The sequence below is a fragment of the Tupaia chinensis genome, unplaced genomic scaffold, assembly GCF_000334495.1.
Source record: "Tupaia chinensis unplaced genomic scaffold, TupChi_1.0 Scaffold000252_1, whole genome shotgun sequence".
In the NCBI taxonomy this organism is placed as follows: Eukaryota; Metazoa; Chordata; class Mammalia; order Scandentia; family Tupaiidae; genus Tupaia; species Tupaia belangeri.
The window spans coordinates 4,234,260-4,242,940 of NW_006159732.1; the positions used below are offsets into that span (position 1 = coordinate 4,234,260).

The window sequence follows — 8,681 nt, forward strand, 5'->3', positions numbered from 1 at the left end:
GATGCACAGAGTGACATGACCTAATTTGCCTGCTCTCTTTCCAATCACAGCTTTCTCTTGTTTAGAGCAGTGGTATTTTAAGATTTGAGAAAACTGCAATTGGGAAGTGTGGCATTCTTTTTCCTCTTTTCTTTCTTTCTTTCTTTCCTTTCTTTTTCTTTTTTTTTTCTTTTTTAACTATGAAATTATTTTTTTATTTACTTGGATTACAACCAGGACTACCATAGGGCAGGCACACCAAAGATCTCAGGATTTTTTTTTTTTTTTAATTTAAATCTATGGAGGAGGGTCTGGGCCAGTTGTTTTTCACTATCATTCTGTGAATAAAATAGAATGCAGTAGGAAACTCAAACAAGGCATACTTAAAATTGTTGAAATCACTTCACTTCTTAAAAGGTAGCATGAAAGCTTAGTATTCCATACTTATTTTTATATACATGAGAGAATCAAGGGCCAAAGAAGAGAGTTCACAATTGCCAGGTTCCCCGCCTCCCCATTTGCTGTCATGGTATCACTCAATAACAGCCGGTTCCTCAGATGGAAGGTACAGACTCAGACCTGGCATTTACTACTCCATTATTATCTTTTAAAAATTTTTTCTTACTGATAGAGAGCAAATACATATGCTTGGTAGATGTACTCAAGACCAAAAAGTCATATCATCCTGTATCATCCCTACGCGGTCAGTTTCACATTCTCCTGAAGCAGGCAGGGTCCTCCCTTTCCCTGTTCTCTCAGTGCACAGATGTGGCGATCTCTCTTCTGGTCACCTTATCTCATACCAGACACTGAACTATCTTTGTTATCACTAGTCTAACTGGTTCCAAAACATGAACGAATGCTGTTGTTGATGGGAAATTTATTCCATCTGTTTGCCCTTCTTTTTTTTTTTGGAGAGATTTTTGTTATAGGGCACGTGCGCTTGCCAGACAGACAGAGAGAGACAGAGAGACAGAAAGCGAGAAATCACCCCCCAGGGGGGATGGCCACGCCGCAATCCCTTCTCCTCCATTCTCCTCTCGGGATGTTGGGCACGCACGCACATGCACCCGGAGTGAGTTTTAAGCCACCAGGTCCGGGACGCGAACTGCGGTCGACTACGTGGGAATCGAGCGACATAACCATTACGCTAACTCCTGGTTCCCTATTTGCCCTTCATTTTTTAAACCTTTACTTTCACACTAATTCCCTGTCTTTTTCTCATCTATTTTATTATTCAAGGTAACACACAACCTTGAAGGTTAGATGAAGTCTTACTCATATTTGGGCAAAGGACCCTGGTAGGAGAAACCAGACATCCCTTTTGAAATATCTGTTTATTGAAAATCTAGGGTTTTGTCCCAGTCTCCTGGTCAGTGGAGCTGAACTGTGACAGGTATCATGGAGATGCTCAGAGTATTTCCACAGCCGTCACTTTTCCCATGATTCCACACTGTCTTGGCACACAGAGAGAGGACGCAACCTCCCTAGTTAGAAACCTTATCTGCTACTATGGTGCAGATGTACTGGACCCAAAGGCAGAGCCATATACAACCTGGAGAATTTACTTCCGGTCACATTATTTTATTACTGCTTTAAACAGTTAATTCCCTGGAGTTGAGTAATTATGGACATTACTTTTGTGAAACTTAGCGTAAGTTTGAAGTAGGGCTGGAAACTGCTGATGTCCTTTGGCCCTCTGCAACAAGAGGTACTTAAAATGAACTGAGTTGCAGATGTGTGGTTCTTTTGTAGAAGCTAAACATGTATTCTGTGAATTTCCTCCCACAAAAACTGTCTAATTTGGGAATTTGAAGCTTTACTGCTTTTCCAGTAAACCACAAGGCAAAGACAAGAATAAAGTAATTAGAAAATAAATAACTTGGAATAAACTGACAGTACAGGTGTTATAGCTGGTCTAAGGATATCTGAGAGAAATTCTGGCAAATAAAAATGAGGACATGCTTAGAATTGAGGAAAATGAGGAATAGACTGAGAAAAAAACACTAAACAAGCTGAGTAGAAAATTCTGTCAAAATGGAGAGTAATATCAAAGTTTTGAAAAATTTTTGGAGTATATTTTTAAATAGTATTGATATTTATTTATGTATTTATTTTGCAGGAGGGCATGAGTGTGTGTGTGTGTGTGTGTGTGTGTGAGAGAGAGAGAGAGAGAGAGACACACACACAGAGCGAAAGTAAGAATGCCCTCCCCATGGGGGATGGTCATGTCCCAATCCCTTCTCTATTTCTCCTTCCTTTGGGGAGGATTATGGGCATGCATGCACATTTAGCCCCTTGTGTTCTTCAAGCCATTGGGTCCAGGACTCAAACCACACGGCCATGTGAGGTGCACCTTAACCACCATGCCACCAGCTGGTCTAATATTTAAATGTTTAGTATTTTGTGGAGTATATTTTAAACTTAGAAGTTTACAAAAAAGAAATGTGCTTCATATTAACTTTGTATTCACTTTAAAAACATAAATAACATTCTGTAGTACCTTTTAGATTTGTACTTTCTCTTCCTTTTTCTGTTTAAACTCAGTTTCTAGTCATTCAATTTAAAGTATTTAGCTTTATTTTAATCCTAGAGAAACCACAATGATTCATTTGGTGTGCGTTTTTAAAGCTATGATATATTTAGTTCTTTGTGTCCTTTTTAAAAAGATAACATAATGCAAATGTTTGAAGTTTTTCCTGTTCCCTGTTGCACACACCCATAAAAGTAGAAAATATTTAAAAATGTAGCAAATATTATATACTAAGTGCTGATCTATTTTTTGTCAATGACTTTGGCAGCAGCACAGCAAATGGCTTTTGCAATACTGTGAAATCATCATATGACTCACAAAAGAAGCAAGGATAGAGTTATATTCAGTTCCCAGACATCTGCCAAAGCAAGCTTATTTATATAGTTAGTGTTTATTTGGGGATTTAGAAAAAGAAGGTCCTCACTGTGAGCCTTGAGGCATACATTCCATTTACAAGCAATAGACATATAGACTAAACCAATAAACATTGCTCTATGTAATCTTTGTCGAAAGATGGAAAAGAAAGCCCAGTGGGAGAACTGTATGTGTTTATCAGGCCTTTGCGATTTATATGTTGGGCACAGGTGAGAATTTTGGCTCAAGACTGTAAGACTTGCAGGAGATCTGAACTCACTTCATTCATCTTTTAGGGATTCAGATTCTTTATTTACAAACAGAGCAAAATGGATGTTGTCAAGGTTTGTCTACTGTGGTTTTACTTTTGAAATTCTTGGGTGCAATTTTAGAACCTGAGACTTTAGGGCAGATGTTTCAAACTTCGTTCTCACATGATCCACAGAGGTGGGTTCCCAAGGCAAACACACCCCACAGAAAGGCTATTGGGCAGCTCCAGTGGGAGGATTATGGCCATTCCCCTGCTTATGAGAGCTCTGTGCCCACTAAAGTGTATCAAAATGCATACATATCACTTCATTATAAGAAAAACATATTCAATCCAATTTCTAAATCTATTCACAAATAATGGTGCTTGAATTATTATTTTAAAATAATTTTGTTTCACTCCTTATCCTGATGTTGCAAACTGTTATTTTACTTCTTATATTGTGGGGTGGAAGAAAGTGGAAGTGATAGCTGGCCTCAAATAGCTCCATCCTTCCATCTTCCCAGGGCTCTAGGAGACTCAGAGATAAAGGAAAGTCCACTTTTCCTAGCACTCCCTCATAAAGTTCCAAATATGAATCTGATCAAGCGCTTTTGAGTGAAGAGTCTGTCCCTGTTTCTGTTACTGTAGGCAGGGCATGTAGTCCTCTGATTAGTCAGATGCTAGTCATATAATGTCTACTGTATCAACTCCATAAAGCACTCAATGCAGTAGAGAGTAATACTGAGGCTACAAAAATGCAAGAAAATAAATACAAACAAATGAACAAAACCAAACATGTCTACTAGACAGAGACCTGATTTAATATAGTTGCATTATTTATCTTACCGAAAGAATATTCTGGTAGTTAACTATATAAGGATATATTCAACTTAATGTACTCTCTCTTAATTAGGGCCTGGAATAGTTCAAGTTTAAAGTGAAAGCCAAAAGGTGGATTTAATTTATTGGTGTCAGTATTGCAATTAAGAACCTACTTCTTTCTCGTTTAGTCTGTTGCCTAAAGAAACTGACCAAGAGTAGAAATTCTGTGTAGACAAGGTTGTGTCTACTTTGTATATTACTTCCTCCTTCATACCAAACACATGGGATTCTCAATAATGCTCTTTTACTGAATGAATACACAATGTTCTTTTTACCTTCTATTTCTTCCCGTTCCATAGGTTAATCTTCCTAAGAACTCTGTACTTCTTGCTCAGAAAACTACTAGTGCCTCAAAGCATACAGAATTAAGTAAAAACTCAGGAATGTGTTATATAAAACCCAAGTACAGGAATATCATATTTCTTTTCAGTCTCATATCCTTTTGCTGTTTGTTTATACCCCCAAGTGACTCACTCGCGAGTTCCCCTACAAACCTCACACGTTTCCATCTATGCATTTGCTCATGTTGGTCTCACTACTATCCCCTTTTTTCCACTTGCCAAGGTGCAAGTTATACGCCACAACCTCCATGAAACTCTTCTCGATTTTCTAAATAGAATGTAATTTGTCCTCCTCTGAGCTGGCACTTAAATCAGAGCCTCACAGGTTAGTTATTTGTATTCAGGAGGGATTGACTGGAGCGATCAGGTACACTGGTATTCCCCACAGCACTTGGCTTAGCAGCTTGCACAAAGCATTTGCTAAAAAAGCTTGTTGAGTTGAAGTGAGATGATCTATAGGGGTCAGGTTGGTAGTTACAGGGCACTAATTAGGACTACATTATGAAAGGGATGGAATTGCAACTGGAGAGAAACTCGTGAGGGTGCTTTAAGCACTATCTCTAATTATTCTGCCGTCTAAAAACTAGGAGACCCCTAAGGTAATTGTAATTTTTTGAGAGAGAAAAGTGCTTTCTGGTAAGCCTTGTTTTATACAACTGTGCCACTTTTGCTGAAGCTCAATGACTGTATTTTACTTTATACCTAGTGAATTTCCTAGTGAGTCTCAAACCCTAGAAACACTTGAGCTAAAAGAAACAGCATTTAATAGATATCTCTGAAGAAGATGCATATTAGAATTTCAAACCAAGTTAAAATTTCTCAGTTTCCTGAGGCAAATATGGAGGATTTTAAATTTTATCAAGGTGAACATATTCTCCACTAAGTTTTTAAGTTAATGTGGGTTGAGAAGTCTGAAAAGCCCAAGAGTATGAATGACCCTTTATTATGATTTCCTGCCCAATGTAGGCACAATCAGACAACTATTATAGGATGATAATTTGAATGCTTTGGTGCTTTCAAATTCTAGAGAGAAGAATGGATAGGATGTGGTAATGGGGTAAAGAATTCTAACAATTTCTATTAATTGAACTGCTCACAAGTCCATATGAAATGATTCTTATGAACAAGATCAATGAAATAGAATAGATAGAGGTTCTCAAGTGTAGAGAGGCAACCCACTCCTGCCACTTTACTGTCCAGTCCTTCATTAGACCTTTTGATTCTGTTCTTTGTTACCTTCTCTCATCAGGTGGCGATGCTGATTTGTGCTGGTTTCCTGATCGCCTGGATTCCTTATGCAGTGGTCTCGGTGTGGTCAGCTTTTGGAAGGCCAGACTCCATTCCTATACAGCTCTCTGTAGTGCCAACCCTACTTGCAAAATCAGCAGCGATGTACAATCCAATCATCTACCAGGTCATTGATTACAGGTTTGCCTGTTGCCAAAGTGGTGGTTTAAGAGCAACCAAGAAGAAGTCTTTGGAAGACTTCAGGTAATAGTTCAGAAGCCAGAAGTGAGTTAAACTCTCTTTGTTTCAAACTCCTGAGGGATTTAAACCACTCAGATGTGCTGTTTTCTAAGGGTTAGGGCTTATAACCAAGAGTTTTTTTAAGGAACATTTTGTTTTCTGTTCATTAAAATTCCTGAAATCAGGGCCAGCATATGGCATAGTGGTTACATCAGTGGACTCCCACAAAGCCGACCACGATTGGAGTCCTGGTCCCGATGGCTTGAATCACACCAGGTGTGTGTGCATGTGTGCCCAAGATCCCAGAAAGAAAATGGAGAAGGGATTGTGGTGTGGCCATCCCTCCTGGAGAGTGATTTCTCATTTTCCTTCTCACTGTCTTTGTCTCTGTCACTCTAAGACAAGAGCATGTCCTTTATGGCAAAGGCTCTAAAAAAAAGATTCTGAAATCAAGTGTTCATATATAGAACTTGGACAAGGGTAGATAGTGAGAAAAGTGATTCTGCTTTAATTCTAGTGCAATAAAACAGAATTGTGTCTATTTGAGCTACTATGTTTCAATAGCACCCACCTTATTTGTTTGGTACTAAATTCATTTTATCCCAAGGGTACTATTTCACAGAGCCCAACATAATGGCTCTTTCATTTGGAACCTTTATTTATTCCTTCTTTTTTTCAGTGAGATTTTTGCTATAGGGTGCATGTGCTCTCTGGAGAGAGATAGAGAAACAGAGAGAAAGAGAGAGGAGAGAGAGAGAGAGTGAGAAATCACATCCCACCCCCAGGGATATGACCAGGCTGCAATCCCTTCTTATCTAATATCCTCTCAGGATTTTTGGGCACACACACACACACACACACACACACACACACACACACGCCTAATGAGAGTTTGAAGCCAGGGGCCTAGAAATCAAAACTGTGTTGACCATTTGGGAGTCCAGCTATGTAACAGTATGCAACCTGCTGGTCCTCAAGGGCATAAAAAAAAGGGTACAGAAGTTAGGCAGGAAGGAGGGCAATGGAGCTGATACTTTTGCTTGATTCTAGGTTTTGAAATTTTATTTTCCAGAATGCCTCATGTTATTATTTCTTTGCCAGATGAAGAAACTGAGGTTTAAGTAGGGTTAAGGTTAAGTAAATTGCCTATGTTTACATAGCTGAAAAGAAGAACAGTAGATATTCAAAATCAGTTCATTGGTTTCAAAACGTTTGCTCTTTTGTCTATTCTGGTACACAATGAATGAGAAAGTTTGGGAATCCAGCATCCTTCCCCCTAAAGGCCCAAAGTCTTGGGGTGAGTATAGAGTTGGAGGACGGAGTTGTCTGTGTGTCAGTTTTAGCAGTAAAAAGTGGAATAGGACCCTGAATTCATGGTCTGAGTGAGGTGTTGAGAAGGCTGCAGGTCCTTTAAACCTCTTTAATTTTTTTTTTTTCAAAGAGAGATTTTTGCTATAGGGTACATGAGCTTGCTGGAGAGACATAGAGAGACAGAAAACAAGAAATCACCTCCCAGGGGCGGGTGGCCACACTGCAGTATCTTCCCCTCCATTCTCCTCTTGGGATCCTGGGCATGCATGTATACACACCTGGCATGAGTTTTAAGCCACCAGATCCAGGACTCAAACCTCAATTGACTGCTGAGGGAGTGGGAGTCCAGTGACGTAATTATTATGCTGTCTGCTGGTCCTGAGCTCCTTTAATTTTTACTCACCTCAATGTGTTGATATTTTTAAATACTTCTTTCCTTGAGTACATAGCAGACACTAGAAAAAAGATAAAGCTAGCTATGAGAAGATGTGGAGGTTTGTGGTTTGTTTTGCTTTTTCACTGTTCTTTTTTTTTTTTTTTTATATTGTGCGTGTGCACGCGAGAGAGAGAGAGAGAGAAAGCGAGAAATCAACCCCCAGGGAAGATGGCCACACCACAATCCCTTCTCCTCCATTCTCCTATCGCGATCTTGGGCACACACGCACACGCCCCCAGTGTGAGTTTAAGCCACTGGGTCTGGGACTCGAACCATAGTCGACTACATGGGAGTCCAGCAACATAGCTATTACACTAACTGCTGGTCCTGCTTTTTCACTGTTCTTGAGCAAGTGATAAATCTTTTGAACTTCTGTATCCTTGCCATGTAGATACATGATCACATGAAAAAGACAGTAAGAAAATCCAAATAAAAGTGGTATTGTCATGGTTGTTGGGATGCAGGGGAAGAGATACCGACTTTCAAGACAGAAGTCCAGCGTTAAAGATTCTGCCATTTATAACAGCTGTATATGTTTGAGAAAATTAATTACTTAAGGCCAAGGATTGGGATGAGTTGATACCCATCTCCTGAAATTTCAAGAATTAAGCAATATGGATGTGTCAAAAGGGCTAGGTAGTAATTGTTAGTGCTTTTCTCCCACCACATTGTTGATGACTAATGCCTTCTTTGTCAAATTGAATCATTAAATTCAAATGTTGAAATGCATCTATATTGGAAGTAATGACACTTTGCCCTTATCAGCTATTGTTACTTCACTGTGAATGCAGGTAGAAAGAATAATTTTAATAGCGCCATTGTGGGAGTAAACAACAGGCACTTCCTCATCGGAAGGCAATGGGAATTTGTCAGAAATGGCTGCAAGCAAATTTCACTTACCTCATCATTTTGCTTCAGACTGGGTTTGTGTTGTGCACATGCAGTCACATGTTGGAGCAGCATATAAATATTCAGTACTTGACAATGACAGAGGGAAATTTATGTGGAAGAAGTGACTTAGGGCCACAAACCTTTGGAAAAATCAGCCAGGCAAGCCATAGCTCAGTTCACTTGTTCTCATTAGTGGTTTATACAAAATGTAACAATTGGTTTGCTGCAGGATGGAAA

At 39.3% G+C, this 8,681-nt stretch overlaps 1 protein-coding gene across 1 annotated transcript in view; it reads left to right on the forward strand.

Annotated features, from left to right (window-relative positions):
* OPN5 (opsin 5) overlaps nucleotides 1–8,681 on the forward strand; it is a 36,606-nt gene that overhangs the window by 23,561 nt on the left and 4,364 nt on the right. Inside the window, exon 5 of the mRNA XM_006149093.1 lies at nucleotides 5,589–5,830. Within this exon, the coding sequence (XP_006149155.1) occupies nucleotides 5,589–5,830 (242 nt within the window). The remainder of the gene's footprint in view (nucleotides 1–5,588; nucleotides 5,831–8,681) is intronic.